Here is a 25,042-nt window from a genome sequence, read left to right on the forward strand (position 1 = left end):
TCAGACTAGTTCCAGCTCTCATGGATTTCACAAACATGCAGGACAGTAGACATCTACATCCGGGTTCTCACAATGGGGTCCCTGGACCAGAAGATCAAGCATCACTTGGCAACTTAATAGAAATGCAAATTCTTGGGCTCTAGTGAATCAGAAACTCTGGGGGGAAGCCCAGCAGACTGTGTTATAATAAGCCTCTCAGGGTATTCTGATGCACACTAAAGTTTGAGAAGCCCTGGTACAGCCATATTTTTCAACAATTATAATAACAGCAACAAGAAAGGTATACAGAGCAGAGAGATGAAGTGATCAACTCCATCACTAGTGCAAGTGGAAAAGTCCAGGGAGAACTTTTTTGTAGGAAGTGACATTAGAAGTGTCAGGAAAAGGAGGTTTCTGAGTCGCTCTGTAGCATAGGGTTTTCTTAGACCTAGAATTTGGGATCTCTAGGGTGAGATCTTTCCAAAGTGCATTATAAAGACTTGGGATGATAAAAGTTATTAACTACAAGCTACCTACCAATAAGTTAAGAACCACAAGCAGTGGTTCTTAACTTATTGGTAGGACTTTTGGGTGGGTGGGGGAACGAGGAGACCCAAATCCAGGCAGAACCGAGAATGGATTTGAGATGGAATAATTCTACCTCATCCATATATGTATTAGGCTGGTTCAAGTCATAGTTAAAGACACACATTTATTTAAATGCATTACTGAGCTCACAGTAGCCTTTTGCCATATACATTATCAGTAGCTAAATAGCAAGATGGAATCTAGAGAGATATTTGGACTCCAACACTGACTCTCCTCTTACTGTATGATCTTGGATAAATTACTGAGTTCCCTTGAACTTCAATTTCTATATATAGAAAGTAGTGATAATAATATTCTCACGTCATGTGTTTGTTGAGAAATAATACACCCAAAATAATCAGGCATAATGTCTGGCCATAATAAGAACTCATATAATGTTATTATTTTATTAAAAATCAGAGTTTTATAATGCCTTGGGGTATTTTTGTAAATAAAAGTAACAGCATGTGTTTTTATGACTTAAAATTGTCCTCAAATTAAAAAGGTGATCTAGAGAATAATATTGTACTTATCTAATAGAAAAATGTCATTTTGAACATATTAGTCCAATGTTAGTTGCTTTCACTGATGTATTTACTTTTTTAATTCCAGAGACCTTTCAGTTTATTTCCAAAAGGCACCATGGTTTCCCCTTCAGTCTCACCTTTTTCCTGAATGGGATGCAGGTGAACAGGTTAAGCTCCTGCTGTGAATATAAGCATCGGAAAGGTTCCAGACTTGGAGGCAAACGAGGCTACTTTGGGTTTGTGTGCGTGGAGAGATCATCTCCTTGCTACAAGTATGGAAACAAATGTCCTTTGGTAGAGGGCAAGTTTTGTTACCTTTTTTCTTTTTATGCTTCTACTGCTGCATTTCTCAGCACAGTTTGTTAACAAAAATATCAGTGTAGATGAGTCTAAAATGTCTAAGTTAAAGGTTGCTTATTATAACAGGGTGTGTTGTGTTTGAAATTATTAGATATGTTAGATTTCCAGATATATTCTGTAAAGGGAATAAAAGCTGTTGCTGTTCCAAATTCTGTTTCTCTCGCTTTCCCTTTCCTCACACTGCTTTAAGTTCTGTTTCTGAAGTGAAGGAGAGAGGGCATTTTATTCTCATTCTTCTTACGAACTGGTTTGGGAGTCCAAAGCACGTGCCAAGCGTCTGTCTTACATGGTTGGGTATGACAGGTCATGTTTGCATCGTGGTGTGGCCCAGTTCTTGTTCTCATGCCCCTAGTTTTAATCTCAGGCATAACGAAATGCATGATAAAGGGTCAATTTTGACTGTTGCTTGTCAACTTTCATATTGGACATTCTGTTTGAAGTGAGGTCACCTGCTTGTAGGGGTGCTTTCTTTCTTTCTTTCTTTCATTTTTTTTCTAAAAGTACTCATGGAGAATTGATATATGCCAAGCCAGAAAACAGGAGTGAAACAACCAAAGTTCCTGCCCAGGAGGAGCCCATTCTACGGGGGGAAAGGCAAATTACAAGTAAAGGAGTTAACAAGATGGGTGTGTTGAGATCAACTGCAAGTTCTCTGCTGATTGTTTCTGTATTTTCTGTCAAACAAGAATTTGTCAGCCGAGGTTAAGGCTTAAGGAAGAAGGCACTGGAGGTTTTAGGGAGTAGAAAACACGTGGAAGAGTCATCCAGCCAGTGGGACAGTGAATAGTAGGAGTGCCCAGGTGTTCCAAGGACCCACCTGAGGCTGTTTTCCTGTTCCAACTCAAATATGCTTTCTCCATATTGGTGGGCAAGTCATTTAACAAATTTGTGTTTGACTCCCAGGAAAGCTAATGAGCTATATACAATCATCCGTGCACAAACACATTGTACTCTTTGAGAGTTGCTGTATAAATCCAAGCTGTAAACGTTTGGTTATAAACACTTTCTATGAAGGTTTTATCATCAGTACTAAAATCTGATTGATGACATCTACTTTCCTATTTAACATTTATTAGTCTAGGTACAATTTTTTATTTGATTTCATTTTATTCCCTCTGGCTTCTTTGACCTTTTCAAATAATAAAAACAAAATGGTTGTGATATTAAAGAATAAGGATTGTTAGGTCTGTTATCTTTTAAAAAATATTTTATTTACATAATACAAATATAAATATTTATAAAATATAATATAATTCACTTATAATATTACATAACCTCTTTGGGGCGGTGACATCCACCATAATACTTCTAATTATTTTAAGGGGTGTACATGAATGTCTCTAATTTGTTAAAAAAGAAATTAATTTTGATTCATTTAAAAAATACTGGCTCCGGAACTTTGGTTATGAGGAGGGAATTCTTTAAAACAATAGGGTGTTCTAGTTCTCAAAATGATTAGGCATTGCCTGTTTAAGGTCTTCAGAACACAAGGCAGGCTCAGCAGTGGTCATGTCCAAGTGGGGAGGTTCCACGCTTCTACCCATCCCTCAGTCATGGAAACTGAAGAGACGAGGTAGTTGTTTTCAGCTGCTAGAGTGAGGCACAGGAAGAAGAATCGCCTAGCCAAGTGGAATGCAGGCTGCACTGAGCTTCCGTAATCAGAATCAACACCTCCAATTACACTCGGAAGTCAAATAGGTAGTTAGTGACGAGGAAAGCACAGATGTCACTCACTTTGTTCGTCCAATTCCCCTGAGCAGATGGGCAATAAAAAGTCTGTGCATGCAGGAGGGAGGCATCAAAGCCTCCATGTAGTCACAACATAAACTAAAAGTAACAGCAGATCAGATGCTCCAAATCGATGGATTTGGTGTTGCCATTGATAAGGGAAGAACAGCTTGAACAGAAGGCAATAATAGTCATCATATTCTGTGAAGATTCATGACACCTTTCTTCCACGGAAAGCAGTGTGCTAAGTACATCATCATTACAGGCAAGAAACATTTATCATGCTTAATATGGGGGAGGTAAGTGTATTCTTATTATCTCATTTTTTACAGCCTGATAGTTACTTTGAGTGCAAATCCTTTTAGCTTTATTTTATGGGGAGATATTGAAAAGATAAGTGATATAACTAAGTTCTCATAAGCTGGGAGAATTGATTCCTATGCTGCTTCTAGACTGGGGATGGCTGAAATTCAGTGACATCTTTAGCTCAAGAAATTACCATTAGATCTGATTCACGCAGAGGCGGTTTTCATATTTTACATATTATTTCTGTTCTTCCTGGATGGACACATCTTAACTATATTCGGATTCGTTTTTACCTGTGCATTCTATTGATTCCATTTTCCAGTAAGTCCTATAGGGAAGGAGACCCACGTAGCTCTAGAGGAGGAGGCTGGGGGAGGTTGACAATCGCCAGGCAGCTTTCTCAGGTCCCATATCAACTCTAGGCCTTGGTGCAAACTTCTCCAGATTGTGCTCGTTTCTGGTGGAGTGTGAACACTTTCCCTGGTGGGAAGTCCTGCAGTGTAAAATCTGTCTGTGGGGCCGTCCTTCTGGAAGGGCTTCACCTATAATCTAACAATATCTTTGTACCTCATTGTGAGGGGATGGAATCTAGCAATCCTGAGCCAGGGTCCAGCTCCATCCCTAACCTGCTCAGTGAGCTTGGGCAAGTCATGGAGGCCTGCCAGCCTCAGTTTCCTTATTTGTCAATTGTGATGATAGTTCTTAATGTATCATCCTGGGTAGGGTAATGAATCCTATAAGATAATGGATATACATACCCAGCAAAGAGCTTGGCACAGAGGGAATGCTCAATAACCTTACTATTATCATAATCCTATTTTCATTAACATCTATAGTGTTATCATAATTGGAATTTTTATTTCAATATTAAGTTGAGAGATAGGGAAAAAAGCTACTGAAGGATTTATTCATGTTATTTTGGAATTTTTATTTCAATATTAAGTTGAGAGGGAAAAAAGCTACTGAAGGATTTATTCATGTTATTTTGTTAAAACTGATCTTTAGAATATTTTTTAAAGTCTTAATGCATTCAGATCATCTGCTTGTTTTACCAGATTTGACTTGGAATGACTTCATGACCTTTGCAAATTGTTGCCATCTCCAAAGAATAAAAGCTTATCGCCAGGAAAAGTCACCAAAAGATTGTTGTACAGGCTTCAAAAGGCCATTCTAAAACCAATGATGACAGTTCTATTAAAATAAGCATGCAAGCTCTACGAGGTGTTTATTTAAAGGACACAACAACATTTGAGTGTATATGTTTCTTAAGGAATCAATCCTATTTATTTAGAGTCAACCTTGTATATAAGTCTTTTGTTGTTGTGTTGTTGGAATCAAATTCTCTAAGACTGAATGGCACCTTTCTTCTGATTATTTTTATCTCAGCTTCCCTGTTTATATACCCGAATGTTCTTTTATCACATAATTCTCATTTAAGAACTTGAATGATATGTTTATTGGACTCTGTAATAAGGCTAAAAATACGCTTTAAAGGCACAAGTTTTTAGTTTGAGACAACTGTTCTTAATTGTTAAGTTGTTTTCTTTTTTATTACTGTGGGTAAAGTTGTTAATAATTGTGTGCATTTACAAAAATTTGGTATGAATGAGAAAATAGCTTATTCTAATGAACTATGTGTATTATAATAAAATATCTTATTCTTACTGGAATAAGAAAGAAGTGATTTAAAAAGCTTAGAGGTTCCATTGTGTTATATATGAAAGTTAATAAGTACCTTATGTGTATCTATTTGTTTCATAGGTGCATTATTGCAATGGGCCTTGACAAAAATCCAACTTCACCAAAACCTAGGAAAGAGAAGAGTATTGAGAAAAGAGAAGAACTGAAGAAGGGTGAGGGGAAACTGAGGAAGGGTAGAGGGCACATGATACCAAGAAGGAGTGAGATGGAGGGGAACAAAACCACTTCAGTCATTTTTTCAGCTCAAGAAGAAAAAACAGGGATTGTGGAAGTGAGGACAGCTGTGGAAGAAATGGAACTTAAAGGAAAACCGGGACAAGATGTTTGGGAGGATGCCCAGGAAAATATATTTAAATATGGTAATGGATTCTACAGAGTTCTTTTGTTGTTGTTATTGTTGTTTTGCTTCAGTCTTTAAAACGCCCTTGTGGAAATGTGCAACAAAACCCACTATTACAGTCTTCAGGCAGCTCCATTACATGGAGGAATCCCTGACCACCTTCCTTCTCTGCTTTGCATGGAGTCCTGTATCACCCACCTCAGAGGAGGGCAGGCCTCATTCTGGAGAGGGGAAGGTGTTTGCAGGGGCAGGAGGGGAATTTCTGTCTGCATGAGCCAGAAGCTCTATTCACTTCTGCTGAGAGAGACTTGGTTGACCAAAGAGAATTTTACTTTTTTTTTAGTATTTGAATGAACTTGCTTTGGTGAAATTGATGCTTGGGATTAGGTAGGCACAATATGCTTATAGGAGTATTCCATAAGTAAAAACAGTTGACATAGGCTCGGGGTCCTAGAGCAGATCTTTCTGCCTTCCTTGTTATTCTCTCTTGTTCTCTTCTTCTTCCTCCCCTCCCTCCCTCTCTTCTCCCCTCCCTCCCTTCCTGCATTCCTCCTTCTCTCTCTTTCTCTCTCTCTCTCTCTCTTACACACAGACACACACACACACACACACACACACACACTCATATGTAGAGTAGTGATAATAACAATAATGAAAGTGCCGGGCACTGAGCACTGGGCCAGAGTGTTCCACACGCTTTTTTTCTTTTCTTTGTCTTATTTCGTTAGAGAGAGAGGGTGCTTGGGGGGTTGTGGGCAGGAGACGGCAGAGGGAGAGAATCCCAAGCAGGCTCCACGCCCAGTACAGAGCCCCACACTGGGCTCAGTCCCACAACCCTGAGATCATGAATTGAATCGAAATCAAGAGTCTGATGCTTAACTCACTGAGCCACCCAGGCTCCCCAACACACACTATTTAATTTAAACCTTACCTTTCATTGTGGTAGATATTATTACTCCCTCCATTTTGTGGGCTAGGAAACTGAAGCTCAGAGAAACAGAAAGCAGCAGAACTACGATTTACACTGTAGGAGAGGAAAGCTTTTTCTTGGACCCATTTAGGTTCTTTGGCTGGGTCCTTGTGAATGAGATTGACAAGATATTGAAACAGGAAAAACGGACAGAACTGTCTAAGCATGTGCTTCAGACATACACCCAGGAGCACTCAGTGCTGAGTAACTCAAGGGGGTGGTTAGAACTTGGACTTATGTAATAGCATCTTAGCAAAAGAACAATAGGCTTTTAGAAGTGACAAGACAAAGGAAAAGCACTGAGCTTCTGGGGCAGCAAATTATGGGAAGGCAAATATATGGCAAAATTAATGCTAGATAAAGGCTGTTTTCAGTGAGGTTTTTGATGGCTGATTCCTCAGGGGCTTTTTTCTGGACTGATAAGGGTGTAGAGTTGTCTCCTTTGATTAACTTCTGTCCTGCCAGGGTAAAAGGGAGAAGGGAGACACCTTCACAAGTTTATGTCCTGCTTTTAGGCAAATAGGCAGAGGGCAGAGAGCTCTTCTTTAACCTGCTATTTCTCAGTTGCCTTCAGCTCAATATCACCCAGATGTCAAAGTGGCATATTCTGGGCCCACATACTCTGCCACACTCCAATACCCAGGCTCGTCTAATTCCCACACCCAGACTTCCCACACTGTACAACCTCCTATTCTGCACAAGCTGTCCTCAATGTTACCTGGTTATGGTAACCAGAATCAGAAAGGGAGAGCCACCGGTGTGTCCCGCTTACAGCAAGGAGACAGCGCTGGGATTAGAGGAGCATTAGCCATGGGCTGGGATGACCTATGGAAGAACCGGCATCGGAAAGGGGCAGATCCTAGGTTCCTCCTTCTCATCTCATCTTGCTGGTGCCCAAGGGTTTCAGAAACTCAAGAGAAGACTTACAAAGCTATTATAGCACTGGACTTTATTACTGAAAGAATGTGATCATCTTAAAAAAGATTTCCCTTGTAACACTTTGACCCAGTTTATCTCTCTCTGTGATCCTTTCTAGTCTTTATTATCCTAGACTGAGGATTTAAAACTATCTATGGCAATAGCAGTAGCACAGAGATGAACAAATCAGACATGTTTTTATGTGTTTTAACTTTCAAGATGTGTAGGTTTATTAAAGCCATGCTCAGGAGAGGATTAATATTCTTCTTCTTTTTTTTTTTTTTCCTTCAACCAACATGGCCAGTGTTAGGATTATGAACTTTATGCCTATGCTATAGCTTTCCCCAAGATCTTTCTTCTGAGTTGGCTAGTTAATGGATTTAAAAAAGAGAAGGAGGAGGAGTGGGAGGGGGAGGAGGAGAAACAGAGGCAGCCAGGCTACAGCTCTCTACAGAGCATCCACTGATGGGAAAGGACAGCCAGAAATTTGAGTGGAGGTCAGCGAGAAAGGGTTGCAGCTGGATTGATGTTGACCTCAAGTCAACTCCTTCCTCATTAGTGGGGATGGTAAACAACAAGCTAATTAAATTTCTTGGAAGAAGGAAGACGAGATGGGAGAAACAGAAGAAATTATGAAAAGGGATCCAGAAAGCATGCCGCCATGATTCACTCGTATTGAGAAGATACCACAAAGGAGGTGGCTCTGAGCTCTTGTGCTGATCGCGTGCTCGTGGTGAATGGAGGGGTGATACGTGTGATGACCGCGGTGGGCAGAGCAAACAAGGGCAGCCTGGAATTTCGTACATTGAAAGAAAGCGCAGAAGCTCCTGCAAAAGAGGATGTGCGGACTGTTCTTCTGGTTCACTACATGTTACTTCAATTTTATGCTCTGCTTCAATAATATAAGTGTAATTGTGTCCTAATTGTGGACACTTGTACTTCTCCAGTTTTAATCAGGGGCCTCCATTAGAGTGTATTTTTCTTGGTCTATGACCAACTCCTTCCACCCCCATATTACTACTAATCCCTAATAATTATTAGACAATGTACTGCCCATGACACTGTGCTAAGCATGTTCCAGGGATGATGATTACATTTTTTAAATGATTTTATTTATTTGAGAGAGAGGGAGAGCATACAAGCTGGGGGGAGAAGGAGAAGCAGGCTTTCCACCGAGCAGGGAGCCTGACGTGGGGCTCGACCCCAGGACCCCGAGATCATGACCTGAGCCAAAGGCAGATGCTTCTCTGACGAAGCCACCCATGCACCCCTGTTACAGGGCTTCTTGCTTTAATAGTCATCACTGCTTTGTGAGGCAGGCACTACCATGTCACGAATGAAGAAACGGAACCTTGACGATGTTGAGCAGATTGTGTAAGGTCACACACTTAGCAAGTGTTTTCACATGGACTTGGGCACATGTCGGCCTGCCTCTAAAACCCTCATACGTCACCACTATGTGACACTGTTGATGGAATTATAGCAGGTCACTCATGTTCTTTTTGGCCTCTGCTTATCCTGTGACCAGCAGCAAATATCTGTAAAGTGACAGATGCATGTGTTTCTCTGTAGTGCCTCGGTGTGCGCGTGCACACGTGTGTTCTGTGGCTAAACTCCTCCTCTTGTGAAGTCTTCCATGATCTCCAAATGATTTTCTGCCCTTTTTTTTATTCCATTTCATCCATTTGACACTATTTCACATAATTAGTCAGGAGTCCTGTATGAAAACCCATAGCAAGAACCCTCAGTGTACAGAGGACCATGTATAAAAATGACTATGAGTCCCGTATCTCTTCTGTACTTGCATCTCATTTCCTCCACAAAAATTGGGGATTCCTTGGTGGCAGGGGTTGTGTTAATGTAGTGTCTCTTATCTTGCAATTTTACCTTTTCTACATTAAAGAGTCTCATGAAAGGTTAATTGATTGACAGTGACTGGGTCAAGTGAGAACTATCCTATCATTTGGCCTGAAATAGTTGGAGAAAAATATTGGTTTTTATTAGTATTTCCTCTTTGATTCATATGATATAAATCATACTTTTTCATCTTCTTATTTATAATTTTGTTTTGCTGATAATATTTCACATTTCACATTCCCCATATTGAATCTCTTTCATGAAAATCTTCTTGTGACGAATTCTCTTTGTTTGCCTTTCTTCGTTACACTTTCTGATTTCACTTTCCCCTTACATCTCCCTCATACAATCCCTGCATTAGCAGAGCTTTCTTCACATGCACAGGGCATGCATTTCTAAATTAAGTTTCTTTCATTGGGGCAGGGTGGATCGCTCTAAGTAATTACCTGAGAGGTCCCCACCACTGGCAAGGAAGCCAGAATATCTATTAACTAAAACACACAAAATAGGGAAAGCTTTATTTTCCCTGTAAATTTTATTTTAGAGATAATTGTTTATTTGCTTAATTGGTTCTGCATGAAATCCTTTCGCTCTCTATCCTTGGCATGTTGTCATTTCAAGATTCTTAGTTTTGGGTGGAGGAAAAAGGGGAACAATTAAATATGAAAGGTGAAAAATTATAACCACAAGGGACAGCTGGAGTTTATCTGATGTGACAATTTCCTTTTTCTGGTACGGATTTGTTGCACTTCTGTTGGGAATGAAGCAAATTAGGGGCTATGACAGGAATGTTCTATTTTATGAGAATTTTTTATTCTTGGAATGTAATTATTTCCTTGACTATAGGGATGAATAATACATATGATTTGGGTTCTGGTCTAGGTATAGAATCCCTCATAATCCCTTTTTTTGATGTCCATTTGGTTCTCAAAGAATGTGCTATTCACAGTACTACTTCTCAGGGCCTTTGGACTTGATTAATTGAATTTTTCCACTTCACTATTCATTAACTTGATATCCAAATATTTTGACCATTCTTCATATGAAATATGACCTCACTGGGTCTCCAAATTAACTTTCATTATTATAATCCTGTTCTCTTCATTTTTAATTTATTTCTAATTTATTGTTTTCTATCAAGTTCTTCTGTTGTCCATTTTGGTTATTGTAGATGATGATGTCCATTTGTAAATGAACTTTCATTAGGTTTCAGACTCGTCATTTGGAGCTTTACTGCCTTTGTGCTTTTGTATATGTAACTGATTTCAATCTTTGATCACTTGCTGTTGGTTTTCCATGTTCAGTAATTGTGTGAAAAAGAAGCAAAGAAAGGCCCAGAGAAGAGAGGGTAGCGGAGTCAAAGTTCTCATTAAAGTAAAGTGGGTTAAGTATCAGAGATTCTATTTTCCTTCTTACAGTGGTGATTTTTCTCCCCCTCAGAATATGAAGAAGATTTTGAAGTAGACGAGGAGAAACAAGATGAGAAAGCTAATGAAGAAGGACAGGCTGATGACCAAATGACTAGGATGTCAAAGTCACCCTCAGATGATGAAAAAGACCATTTAGACCCGGAAAAGGAGAGTGAAACCTCGTCGCAAAAGGCAGCAGATGCTGACGACAATGTAAAAGATGAAGGTGATGGGTGCTCTGACAGTGAGTTGGAGGAGGATAAACAAGGCAAGTTGTTGCCCAGGTCATGGGACATGAGCTGTTCACCAAGCGCACTCACTACTTTCCTTCACATTTAATGGGATGATCCTCTTTTAAGCCAACATTTAGAGCCTGGATCCCTAACCAGAGGATAGTGATCAGTCTTCCATAAATACCTAATTTATGGGGTCACTCCTTAATCCCTTCTTTCCTTAGTTTGCTGGGATTTTTCACCAGGGCTCAGTAAAGCTTGTAGTGACATGCCATCTGTTTACTTAGAAAGTTACTCCTTTTTTTTTTTTTTTCCAAATCCCAAAGTATCCCCTCTTACATTCATATATAGACACACACACACACACACACACACACACACACACACACACACACCCATGTGCATGCATGTGTGTGCACACCATTTTATACCCTTGGAAAAATGAAAAGTATCTTCCATTCATTTAAAGGGAAAGTTTGAGATTCCTGCCCAAGTTCACTTTATTGTCTTCACTTACTTTGTACACAGGGTGCTGGCATCTCAGTTTAGCTGGCGTCTGGAGGGATTATCTCTCTTGGCAAAGGCAGCTCTCTCCCAGTCTGCAAGCCAAAAATGACTTTGAATGTTCATGGAGAAAATATAGAAAGGTTTTCAGGTAGAGAAAGTTGCCCTTATCATCTGAGGCATATTTCAAGCATTTTAAGACTTTTTAAAAGAACTTAGTTTCCTGAAATAATGTTCAGTCAAAGAAGGAACCAATTCCTGCTGTCCCATAAAAGGGTTTGACCAAGGTTATGTGATTCTTAGTTAATCTGAGATCTCTCCTGGTACACTGAGGGTATTTACTAGTTATACGGATATGTATGTCTTTGTAGTTTGCTTTGGGCTGGAGAATTGAGGTCACATTATGAGGACTTTTTTTTTTTTAAAGATTTAATTATTTAGGGGCGCCTGGGTGGCTCAGTGGGTTGAGCCGCTGCCTTCGGCTCAGGTCATGATCCCAGGTCCTGGGTTCGAGCCCCACATCGGGCTTTCTGCTCAGCGGGGAGCCTGCTTCCTTCTCTCTCTCTGCCTGCCTCTCTGCTTACTTGTGATTTCTCTCTGTCAAATAAATAAATAAAAATCTTTAAAAAAAAAAAGATTTAATTATTTATTTGACGGGGGGGCGCACAAGTAGGGGTAGAGGTGGGCAGAGGGAGAGGGAGAAACAGACTCCCCTCAGAGCAGGAATGCGGAGCTCCATCCCAGAACCCTGGGATCATGACCTGAGCCAAAGGTAGATGCCCAACTGACTGAGCCACCCAGGCACCCCATGACAACTTTTTAAATTACTGTCCATTTCCCCCATTCTTTCCTCCTCTCAACATTTTTTACTGTATAAAATTCAAAATTTTGAATTAGAGTAGTATATTGGGGTAATATAAAATAAGAGTAAATTCAGTAACCAAGTAATCATAAGAGCACATATTTTAGTTACGCTCTCTTCAAGAAATAATTTAAGCAAACCTATTCTAAAATTTCATGCACACACATAAAGGCAATAAAATACAGAGACTGTTTAGAGTAAAAGAGAAGATAATTTTACTAGGAACTGTAGGTAGGACCATCATTAAGCTTGAACTAAAAATTTAATCCTGAGTTTCCTGATAGTCAAAGCAAAGAGTGAAACACCATGAAAATTTAGAATGATGTTTGCTATTAGTAAACTCAAAAACAAAATTTGCTGTCACTTTTATTATAGTTGAAAGACCCACTCAAGATTAATGGCCAGGCATTGAAACATTTTTTATGAAGTCTAAACTAGGCCTTTTCTCTAATTTCTCTTAATACTTATATTTTATATTTCCAGGCATGCTTAATATATAAGGTTTTTTCTCAATTTGAATGTGAATATTGGATTTAAGTTTCTATTCCTATATGGCATAGAGAAAGTCAAAGAATTCTATGGAAAAGTGATATCACATGAATCAAATTTTGAATAAATTATATGAGTGACTTGAACCTGGAAAAGACCTAAACATGTGTTTGCTTGTAAATATAACTGGTTCAAAACACAGACACTCAGTTTTTCATTTCTTCAGTAATGGTGGGGAACTAACAAGTGTTGATTTCATGAAGATTCAGCACATTCTTTCAATATTTGGTCATCTGTGATTATTTTTGTGATACATAATCATCTTATTTTCTTAGGGTCAGATGGATTTTTTCTAAAACAATAAATTTTTATGTTCAAAGAGAAAGGGATGTAGGCAGTACTTGGATCTTCCTTGAAGGGAAAGCTTTAATCACTTAGACCTGTGGTCACTGAATAACTGACAGACTAGGTAAGCTTTAACACTGAATACTGCTTGCATATAAATAATTGGAATCCTATGTTTGGAAAGGGATCCAGAAGGTATTGTTTATTAAGACTCTGTACTAAGTACTGTGTTAAGTATTTTATATGAATTATCTGATTGACCTCAAACAGTCTTGAAAAGCAGGTACTTTTTATCTCCATTTTACAAATACATAAACTTGGATATGGTGGGATTCCAAGGAACTCACACAAGCAGAAAATGCAGTGGAACCAAGACATAAAAACATTACCTAACATCAGAGCCTGGATTTTGGAGAAACAATATAATATTGTTCCAAATGAGAAAATAACTCTTTATCTGAAAGTAAAGCAAATCCCCCCCCCAAAAGGATTCTCCTTCCTCAAGACTACATTTTTGAGGCACTTGAGCTCTTCATCTTCTTCTCTAGAGTCTTTTTGTTGTTGTTGTTGTTTTATTTTTGAAGAAAGGACATAAAAATGGACATTTTCTACTTTTACTCCAATTGACCTTTCTCCTCCCTGGATGGATTTCCCTGTCTACTCCCAGGCATTGAGCTCAGTTCCAGCAGAGGCCTCTCCTCCTCCGTGACACTCTCCTACCTTGCCAGCTTTCACTGAGCTCCTTAGTTTATAACACTATCATTCAGTAATTCATTATTCTCTTATTCATTATCTCTTATTGTTTCATATGTTAAATTTTACCCATCAAATTAATTACACAAGTTAATAACACAAAATTGTTACACTCTGAAAGCCAGGACTGTATATTGTCTTTGTTATTCTTCACAGAAGTGATTTCCTCAAAGACATTTTGTAAATATTATGCAGTTACTTGATTGTTTTAACACCAAGAACACTAAGATGCTTTTATTCGCCACAAATAAAAGCACCTTAGAATTTTATTGGAAAAGATTGTATATAGTTAGCTGCATTATTGGGTAGAGAATAATATTTTTGAAGAGGTACGTAGTGAAATCTACTAGAACATATAAAATCTAGCCCGCAAATGGGAAATTTAAGAGCCAGAAATTAAATTTGCCAACTATTTTATTTTGTTGCTTCAATAATGATATTATTAAGAGCTCTTTTGCATTTTTGGTATTTACATTAAAACTTTGCCATTATTTTGAAATAAAATCTCATTGCTTATTACTCTTTCTTTCCTCTACCTCCCAGCTCTTTTATTTCCCATCCCTTGATTTTGATAACCTGGCCTCGTGTTATTCAGAAACATTCCTTTTAGCATGCAGAGTATCTGAATTAGATATTTCATCCAGCAAACAAAGTAGCATGTATTAAAAATGATAATGACACAGTGGGTTCCTTGGAACACTCTATTAAAAAGCCAGACAGCATTTCATCTTCAGAAGAGTAAGAGGCATATTGTGACCACTGAGTCTGAGACACCAGTTCATCCTTTTTACTGACATGATTAAGAATCTTGCTGTTAGTATTTGGACGTGTTTCATTTGAACCTGCCTGCACCTGTTCCCAGAGGGCAAACAATTGCCCAGGCTGTCACTCTGGTGACAAGTCGGCCCCATTTAAAGTGCCGGCTCACAATGGCGTGGGCCCGCCTTGATGAATGCTCTGTGCTGAGCAGCCCATGAGTGATGAGCGCTAGGGAACAAGAGCCACGAAGAGAGCACCCTGGTTTAGGCATGACGTGTAACACTTTCCATCGTTTAAAAAGAACGACAGCTTCCTTTTCTCTGCATTTGTGTTGGCAACCCCAGGCACTAAGTCACTAGTTGAAAATATATTGTCATTGATGAATGTTAAAATAAGGTTGAGGGGAAAAGTGTCATGTCATTGAGAATATACTTTTATGCTTTCACGGACAGTTTGGATGATAATGCTTCTGAGTAAGAGGTAAAGAATCAATAGCTTCTTTCTTTTCTTTTTTTAAAATATTTTATTTATTTATTTGACAGAGATCACAAGTAGGCAGAGAGGCAGGCAGAGAGAGGGGGGAAGCAGGCTCCCCACTGAGCAGAGAGCCCAATGCAGGGCTCGATCCCAGGACCCTGAGATCATGACCTGGGCCCAAGGCAGAGGCTTTAACCCACTGAGCCACCCAGGAGCCCCAAGAATCAATAGCTTCTTATGAGAAAGATTTCAGAGAGAGAGAGAGAGAGAGAGAAAGAGAGAGAATCTCTTCTCAGAATTGCAAAGAATTGAATATAAGAATTAAAGCAAATTAAAGCAAAGGTTTTTGAAGTAAGAAAGATAATATTTCACTTGTTCTATTTTCCCTACAGTCAGCATATATTTATATTGAAGAAACTTATAGACTTTTAAAATTCCAGAATCACAAAAATATTCTATTTACTTATTGACTTCAGGAATCTCACTCTTCATTTCCTGGCCTGACTAATGATGAGAAGCATATGAGGGGAGGCTGCTCCTTCCACGTCGAAATTATAGGTGCTATGAAAACACATTCGGTGGATGTCAGTGTAACTTGACTTTTCCTTGAACAGAGAGGCCTAGGGGAAGCCTGTAGATGGCCTTCTGGTCAGCATCTATATGTCTGATTTTGGTTTTTTTTTTGCATGATTGTCAAATTTTAATTTTTCTGAAAAGTCAGAATTCCTCAATCTATATTCACATTTTGATTACTGAAGTAGGAAGTCATGACTTTTAAATGCAGAATCATTTTTGTCCACATAAAACATTTTCCTCTGAGGTTCTTCTTTACAGTTTTGAATCTGCCTTGTATACAACAAAGGTATTATTGGGCTACCCAATAAAATCTTAATCTTAGTGGATAAATGTAAAAGGACTTAGGCAGCACAGTGTGACACAGGATTTGATTATATTCTCAGGATTTTAAGTATTCATTTTAATGTTTAAAAAAGTGCAGATAAAGGTAGTTATGGAGGAAATTTAAGCTTTTTCAATTTTTTCATCTCCTCCTACTAGAACTGCATTTACCTGTAGATATTTATTCTTACAAATTAATGTGTACATTTGTCTCATTGATAAATTGAGTCACAAATTATCAGTGTGAGGACATATGCTCTCTCTTAAGACAAATAACTAGTTACCATTTATAGTTAGAATTTAATGATTTCTACTTTTATTTTCATTAAACATACATTCAATCTACAATATTTATGAGTATGGAGCACTTGTCTAATTAGGCATTATTGTACATGAAAATATTGACTAAACCACAGTATCTAACACAAAATAAAAACAGATTTTTATGAGCTCCTGTGTATAATCAAGATAGGACTATTTATATGAGTAATAGTAGGACGTGTAAATTTGTGTGTCACAGCCAATTTGAAGACCATAGGAGCAACATGTACGCAGATTTTGTTGTGAACCCTCGGACCAAAGAATGGGAGAGAGATGCAGTCTATATTAGTTTGGAGGGGTATAAGATCCATTGGGTTGTGGTGAAAGCTAGTTGTTTTTGACTGAATTTACGTATTTGTACTGAGTTTGTGCACTTAAAGTGTCCATGGGGCCTCAAGCTAGTGAACCCAAAACAAAGTAGTTAAAATCAGGGCACTAATGAAGAAAACGGTGAATTTAAACTATAGTAAAACCATGCTCTATGCTAGGAGGTGAGAAATGATTCAAAACAAAGATCAGGGCTTTCAGTTTGTTCAAAACAGATAATAAAGCTGCTGAGAACAGTGAGGAGTGTAACAGCAGCTCCTGAGAGAGCTGTCCATGGTCACTGTGAGGAGAATGAACAAACACCTGAGGGAACACGTACAGTTGATCTTTTGTGCTCGTGCAAAAGGAGGCAGTGTCTGGCTAGAGTGTGTAATCCCTGTGGAAGCAGGGTCTTGGCCTGCTTTTTTCTCTACTGTGTCCTTAAAACCTAGACGTTGCCTGACACATAAGAGAACTATTTTCCATTTGTCATTCCATAAGAGAAGCAATAGTAGGTCTGTGACAGTGGGTGCTCTCTGTTTGAAGGCCTTTTGGCAAGTAGAATAGTCTTGGTTTTACTATAGTGAGTCATTACAAAAAATTTGTTTTATAAAACTTGCTACTTTATAGCTAATGGGCATTGGGTATTATTTAACTTCTCTGGGCCTTGCATTCTTTTAAAATTAATTTAACTTAATTTATTTATTTGAGAGAGAGAGAACGAGTGTGAGTGGAGGGGAGAGGGGCAGATGGAGAGAAAGAGGCAGAGAATCTCAGGTTGACTCTGCGATGGGCGAGGAGACTTAAGCGGGACTCGATCTCATCACCCTGAGATGATGACCTGAGACGAAACCAAGAGTTGAATGCTTAACCGACTGAGCCACCCAGGTGCTCCCCTTACTTTCTAGATCTAGAAAAAGAAGATAGCTATTCCATGGGATTGAATGAGATATTTGTAGAGTGCTTACCTCCATGTTTGGTATGCAGTAAGTGCATACATAATCATGATTATGTTTTTATTTATTTACTTTTCCTTAGCAAATGGTTACTGCAATTACTTTTCTTCATATAATGCATAGGGTGAAATCAAGAAAGAAATGCATTAGACTATACTTAACGTGTGTGACTCCATAGAGGGGTAAGTCTGGAATTCATAAAAAAATCATTATTTGATTTTTGTGTCATATAATTTCTGCAGTGACTTACAGAGAGAATTAGCCCCATTTTACAGTCAAGAAAACAGAGGCTTAGGGAGGTATGTGGAAGTCAAAGTCAAAGCTAGTCAGCAGCCAAGTCATGATTGAAGCACCTAGTTTCATCTTACAGAGGAACATATTATTTTCTCTCAGTCTCATGTTGTGTGAAATAGTAGTCATGCGAAAAAAGGAACAGTTATCAGTGACACGAAGAGAGAAGACAGTCAAGGGTTTGGAGCCTGATTGAATGCAGGGTGGAAAGTCAGAAATGCCTCACAGGGCATGGACTCAAGGTGCCGCACCAACCAGTGCACATCATTTTTTTACCATAAAGATCAAGAACAGATACTTTTAGCTTCAGTTCCTAAAGGGAGCCATGCAGAGACAAACAGAATTGGGTGGGAGCCAGCTTTGCTTACTAACATACCTTCAAGATAATTTTTCCCTCCTACTGACAAAAAACATTAAGTATGTGCCCTCAGAGTTCTTTCATGTAAAAGGTTCTTTTAGACAAAAATTTCTATATAAAAACTTGCTTCATTTCTAAGACAATAAATAAAATTAGTGATGAAAATCCCATTCCATGGCCCTGAAACATTTTGAGCTTTTATTTGTAGGCAAAGTCTTGCCCCAGTGTCTGCATGAAAATGAGAGAAAGAAATGAGAGGGAAACTAAATTGCACAGCAAGGTTAGAGAGAAATTGGAAAACTGAAATGAGTTTATATGAGAGGTCAGGTACCCTTGCCTCTTGAAGGCCGTTCATTCTCCTGATCTTTCTTCTCCAAGGGACTGACTCAAAATGAACCAGAGTGTGTTTCAGCCTTTTGAAATAAAGTAACACAATTAATAGGAGCTATGAAAGAAAGGTAGGGGAACGCTCATTTTTCTTATTATGTGAACAACTCTCAGAGACAAAAGTGAGTCATGATATCTATTAAAGATGATAGATTTGAATATTTGGGGGAGTACAGAGCAAGCATAATATTGCCTTCTAGCTAATTGTGCAATTAATGAGAGCTATTGATTGAACAACTAGCAAATATGAGTTTTTCTTTTTTAAAAAAATGTGAGATGCTTAAGAGAGGGTGAGATCATAGTCCTTTAAGTTTCTGAAGTGGTACAAATGAGATAGAGAACAACCGTCCTTGATCTGCTGTGTTCCCTACTGAGAGGCAGATTTTATAAAATGGAGATAAAGAATGAGTGGTTAAGGTATGCGTTCCTTTGAGAAACAGTGGTCATCTGGTGCCTGTCAAAGCGGTTGGGAGATAAGAACAAATGGAATCATACTGAAGGGGTTCTGTTGCTTAAAGGCTTTTTAGAGTTTGTTTCTTTACTACTGTGTAGCATCTCTCAAATCTTTGTGGAAACTCTGATAAGTGTCTGTGACTATACTTAAAATTCTAAGCCCTGTCATGGAGAGTCATTTGGGCTGGAGGCTGTGAAGGGAAAGGATAAGAGGGAAGACAGGTATTTCTTCCCTTAAAGTCTGTATCAGCTGCTACAGCCATCTGTGTAGCTGCCAAACAGAAATAAAAGGAACAGAAAAGAGTAAGGAGCACACAGAGCAGAGAAAACAAGAAAGCTAGGCAGCATTTAAGTGTAGGCTATTTCATTTGAAAATATAGTCTATAAAAAACTACTGTAAACACAGATCTGTTGGTGAAAAACTCAGAAGCAAGTTTGTATTTCTCTGGCCCCAGCATACGCCGTGACTTTCAGGCGCGTCTTCCTTCCAGAGATTCAGTGTGTATGTGGCTTTCTTGGAGATTTTTGAAAGGGCTTGTGGGTACTAAGTACGAAACCATTTCCAGTTTTAGTCAATCTAGTCTGTGTATCAATAGCACCCTGTCAGCACACGGCCTCCATCTTCTAGAAGCCCTCTGACTTGTCCCATCATGGAGATGGGACTCCATGTCCCATCTCCCAGCTCTGGCAACCCTCTTCCTCCTTCAGAGGATAGCCCTGGGCTGCGGAGCTGCTTCACTTGCCCAGACAAAGAGTCTGGAAAAGCCAAGGAGTTTACCTTCCCTTGGGGGTGGGGGGTGGTGGGAGGTGGTAGCCACCTCTGACTGGAGCAGAGTAGAAAGCCCGACTCCTTCCTCAAGAGAGGAACAATTCTAATATAATCTAGACCTCAGAGGTCCCTGTGGGATCAGGCTGAGGTTGAGATGTTGCTTGAAATAGCTCCCTTGATTGACCTCTTGCCTTCCCTGCCCTGCTTCACCTACATCTGTAAGAGTTTCTCCTGGAGCATATCTTTAATATATCACATGAACCCTGACCTCAGAGTCTGCTTTGGGGAAACATGGAATAAGACAACATGTCCTCCTCCACACACACACACACACACACACACACACACGCACGCACGCACACACAAGCATCCCCTCAGAATATCTTTAAAGTGTCTTGGTATTATCTGGATGCATTGATCTTTCTAGTACACCTTACGAGCTGGATATGGTTGGTATCACAGTAGATAAAAATTTAAGTTTTTTTCACAGAGAATTCTGTGGCTGATCAACATGATAATGAATAAGCACTCTTACTGAACAAGTAAGAGTATTCCGTTTCTTCTACAATGAAATAGATACAAAGACTTTCCAATAAAATGGCTTTCAAAAATACATACATACATACATACATATATACATACAGTTGGTTTTCAGCTAAATGTGATTTCCTATTGAAAATATCTAGGGGGCTGCCTAGATGGTTCAGTCAGTTAAGCAACTGCCTTTGACTCAGGTCACAATCTCGGAGTCCTGGGATGAAGCCCCACATTGAACACCCTGCTCAGTGGGGAGTTTGTTTCTCCCTCTCCCTCTGTTCCTCCCTCTGGCTCATGCTCTCTCACTCTCATTCTTTCTCATATAAATAAATAAATAAATAAGTAATCTTTATAAGAAAGAAAAACTTCTGGAGACTCACAGATTACATAGGTTTTTCTTTATCTTGACAGCTATGTGCAATATATGTGAAAACGGTACTAAATCTATGAACCTATATTTTAAAAATTTAGGATAATTATTATTAACCTAATTCCCACAATTAAACCAGTTGTTTTATGGAAAAACAATGATGTCATCATTTTAATTTTTTAGGTATAAAGACTGCTTCATCCTCCTCCTCCAGAAGTCACCCATGTTCTAGTTGCAGTGATGAGTCTGCCCTGGGAGATAGAGGAGCCCACACTGGAAACAGTCCGAACAGAAGGGCCAGGAGTTCATCTTCCCAGGAGCTGAGTGAAAGTGATGAGCCAGGAAAATCCCAGCTTCCAATGGAGGATTATTTAGAAGTTGAAATTGAAGACCAAGAAATCGTAACAACGGATGTAGAGACCAAGCCTCTGCCCATAGAGGAACACTTGGAGAATGTTCTTGAAGAAGAAACGGAGAAAGGAACACAAGTGATTGCTGAGGGCTTGGCTGAGAAGTCCAGGGAACATCTTTCCACAGAAGAAAAAGAAAAGGATAAGAGTGAGCTTTGGGAAGGAAGCACTGCTAAGGTGGAGGACAAAAAGGCAGGTCCCCGTAGGGTGGAAAAAGATGGTAAGTATGGCCATTGAGTTGACCTGCCATTGTTCCATGCATGGAAGCTATTTGGTCCTTGCATTTCTGCCAAAGCTTGGGAAATACGATTGTGATAATGCCAGAGGCATTCAATTTTTTTCTTATTCCTCTCTTCATCACGTAATCATACATGTAGTTTCAGCTTGCTGTGTCCCTTCTATTGCATTTTAAAAGTTGATAAATCTTATATAGCTTGTTTCCTATTTTCTGTAAATTCCTTCTTGTGTTAATTCTATCTCAAGAATCAAATAAAACACATTATATGTCTGAAGGCAAGGGTATGTGTGGCTTTTTAGAGGTTACTTAATACTAGAAATACTATTTCTTCTTAGCTATATATATATATGCACTTCTACACACACACACACACACACACACACACACACGCACACACACATCTAAAATTGGTAGGTGCTGACGATGTGCCAGTTCTAAACACTTACTTATATTAACTCATCTACTCCCTACAACTGCCCAGTATCCCCTGAGTTAGGTTCTCTTATCCTCATGTCTTTTTTTCACAGGCGACAAAATTGTGGCTCAGAGAGGTCAAGTAAATTGTGAATATTATATAGCCCCGAAGAAGCATTCCTAGGATTTAAATTCAAGCAGAGTGGCTCTGGTTTTTAAAGATTTTTTCTATTGTATCTGTGCAATAGGAATTTAAACTTAGATAAAAATATGACAGTTTCATAGAAAACTCCAAACTTTGAGTTTTTCTCTGAAACTGAGTGACTTCCTGACACAGTGGTCCCTGGGTGAGTATGCAGGACAGTTCCATTTGACATGGGAAGAGTGAAGAGTGTCCCACAATAATCAGGTCCCAGGACTTTCAAGATATGAAAGATCTGATGCCTTCCTCGATTTTAGGGTACAGTTAAAGGATCAAGTTGTGTCCTATGGACAGCTGGATCATACCTGCCAGATGTTTGGTTCTGTCACTTCTCTCCTTCCCTGTTCTCTCTCATCTGTCTCCCCTGCCAACATGGTGGACATTCTTCTCAATTCCAAGCTAAAATCTGTTTTCACATTTTAATATTACTAAAATCATCTGTTTTAAAGCTTATGAATACTTTTAATGTCTCTAACTTTTTTTTTTTTTAGGACCTTAAAAGCTGTTATTAAACCACTGGGGCCTACATCTAGGAATTGAGGATGTTGAATAGTTATCTTTCAATTGTCAGTATTATTCACCTTCTACCACGTACAGGGCACCATGGTCAATAAGAAATATGTAAGAGAGGGTACCTCCCATCACATGTTAAGGGGAAGGCGTGGCACACCAATAATTGGACAAAGGTCAGTAATCATTCATAAAGCCAGAGAAGGTACAAATGCTATGGCGTTTCAAAAGAAAGGGAAAGTCCCATTTGGTTAAGTACACCTTGAATGTTTTTGTGAAGGATTTTTTTGAGGAAAGCTTTAAAGGTTAGATACGATTTTTAAGATCGAATGGAGGAAGATAAAAGCATTCCAGATAGTGGGGTGTAGCAAATTCAAATAACTCTAGAATATACCGCTTGACAAACTTCGGTCCACAGGCCCCATCTGGCCTACTGCCTTTTTTTCTCTCCTCCTGCAGTGTTAAGAATGTTTTAAAAATGTTCTGTTTTTAAAGTCTTTCGTTGGTTTGAAAAAAGTCAAAAGAATAATATGTGGTGACACAAAAAAATTAAATTCAAATTTCAGTGTCAGAAAATAAAGTTTTATTGGAACAGAGCTATGCTCACTGGCTTACATATTAATAATGGCTGCTCTTGCATTGCAAGGACAGAATTAAGTAGTTGCAGCAGAAACCTCCTGATAGCTCACAAAGCCCTAAGAATGCATTCTCTGGCCCTTTATAAAAGAAGTTTGCCAACTTCTCCCCTGGGATTAAAGACCTCTGAGATTTTTCAAAGAGGTTTTTCCATACATGAGTTAAGATCCTCGTTAAAATATATTTGAAAACTTCTTACAAAATAATTCAAGTCTTTGATCATGGATTTCATTGTTCAGTTCTAGAACGTATAATGTACCATTGAGGAAATTTGTACAACTTGGCAAGCTGCTGCCCACAAAAGGTAGAGATGTTGAAGTTCAGTAGGAACAGTGACATTGTTATTTCTTTAACTTCCACTTCAGAAAACTAGATTGTGTACCTGGCCTTGTGTACCTAGACATCTTTTCGTAAAGCAAGATGCATGTAGTGTAGGTTGTATTTAGGTGATGGATGGAATAGCGGAAACATTGGACTAGGATCATGCCACTTGGAAGAAAGTGAGGTGGGTTTTTTCTGAATGTGTGAAATGAAAAGTGTGTAGGTTTATCATTTTTCTTACATATTATGGGAAGTCTGTGTTCTTGACTAGATAACATCTATAATTCTAAAGCATTTTGTTATCTTTTTATTAAGGCAGGTTTGATACTAGACGGCAAGGTTTGTGACTTTTTATCTTTCTTAAGCTTTAATAAATGTAGCAGGTCTCTTTGTCAGTGTTTATTTTTCATTAACTGCTTATGACATAACATGAAATAACAGTCAGAATATAGAGAAGAGTAGATTTTTAAAAAATTACCCATAGGTTTAGCGCACACACAAAAATCACCTTCAATATGTGGTCAGTTTTTTGATTTCTAAACTTAGGGCTTACAAAGTCGTGTTGTCATAATTTTTATAAAATGTTGTATCCTGCTTTTTATCCTTATTGTTATACCATAAGCATTTTTTGTTATTATGTAATCTTCAATATCTGTGTGTCATCCCATTCTGTGGTTTTTGTATAAGGTAACCATTCCCCTATTATTGATATTTATATTTTTCCCTATTTTCACTATTATTAATAGTACTCTAGTATCTTATGACCTAAGGTAATTTAAAATCTATAATTATTTTCTTAGGTTAGGTTCCTAAGAGTATCATTTCTAGATCACATATTAATTGATAAAATTGATAAAATTTTTTTCTTACAAAGGATTGGTTGAAAAGTTTAAACAATACAGAACAGAGAGAATGAAAAGAAAGCTGCTCCTCCTTGTCACCACTACTCTTTCCCATGCAACAGAGTCATATATGCAGAAAATATTTTTTTAGACCTGATTCCAGAAAAATTTCTCTCTATACATAAAAATGTACTCATATATTACATATATACATACATTCTTTTTATAGATAGATGGAAACATGATACATTTTGTTTTACCACTTGCTTTTTTTTCACTTAATACTGTGTCTTCAATACCTTTTCATATTAGCACATATAACTATACTTTATTCTTATTCGCTATATATAGTATTCTACTTATTGCTTTAGTACTTTATAACTTTGCAAATTTTCTTAAAAATATGTTGCCTTCTGTGCAAGAACCAATAGATTTGTTCTATGGCCCATCTTCCACAATAGAACAAAATTTCTGGGTTATGGAGGCCTAGAGGCAGAGGGAAAAAAGTACAGTGGAAAATGAAACATTAATAGATTTTTAAAAAATGGAAAATATTCAGAATGATGTAGAAGGATTAATGCTATCAAAAACCAAGGAGGCATAGATTATAACTCTTGAGTGCTGATGTTTTTAAGTATATTTAAGGAAATGAAACAGTAAATGTGTAAATATTTAAAATAATAGATAGAGGTCAGAAATAGTCTCAAATTCCCTTATAT

At 38.4% G+C, this 25,042-nt stretch overlaps 1 protein-coding gene across 1 annotated transcript in view; it reads left to right on the forward strand.

The window, feature by feature from the left end:
* The window catches only part of ERICH3 (glutamate rich 3), a 94,923-nt gene that overhangs the window by 55,501 nt on the left and 14,380 nt on the right, over positions 1 to 25,042 (forward strand). The window contains exons 10-13 of the mRNA XM_047724928.1: positions 1,180 to 1,366; positions 5,250 to 5,548; positions 10,715 to 10,951; positions 20,934 to 21,380. Of these exons, the coding sequence (XP_047580884.1) occupies positions 1,180 to 1,366; positions 5,250 to 5,548; positions 10,715 to 10,951; positions 20,934 to 21,380 (1,170 nt within the window). The remainder of the gene's footprint in view (positions 1 to 1,179; positions 1,367 to 5,249; positions 5,549 to 10,714; positions 10,952 to 20,933; positions 21,381 to 25,042) is intronic.

This window comes from Lutra lutra, chromosome 4 (assembly GCF_902655055.1).
Source record: "Lutra lutra chromosome 4, mLutLut1.2, whole genome shotgun sequence".
Classification (NCBI taxonomy): Eukaryota; Metazoa; Chordata; class Mammalia; order Carnivora; family Mustelidae; genus Lutra; species Lutra lutra.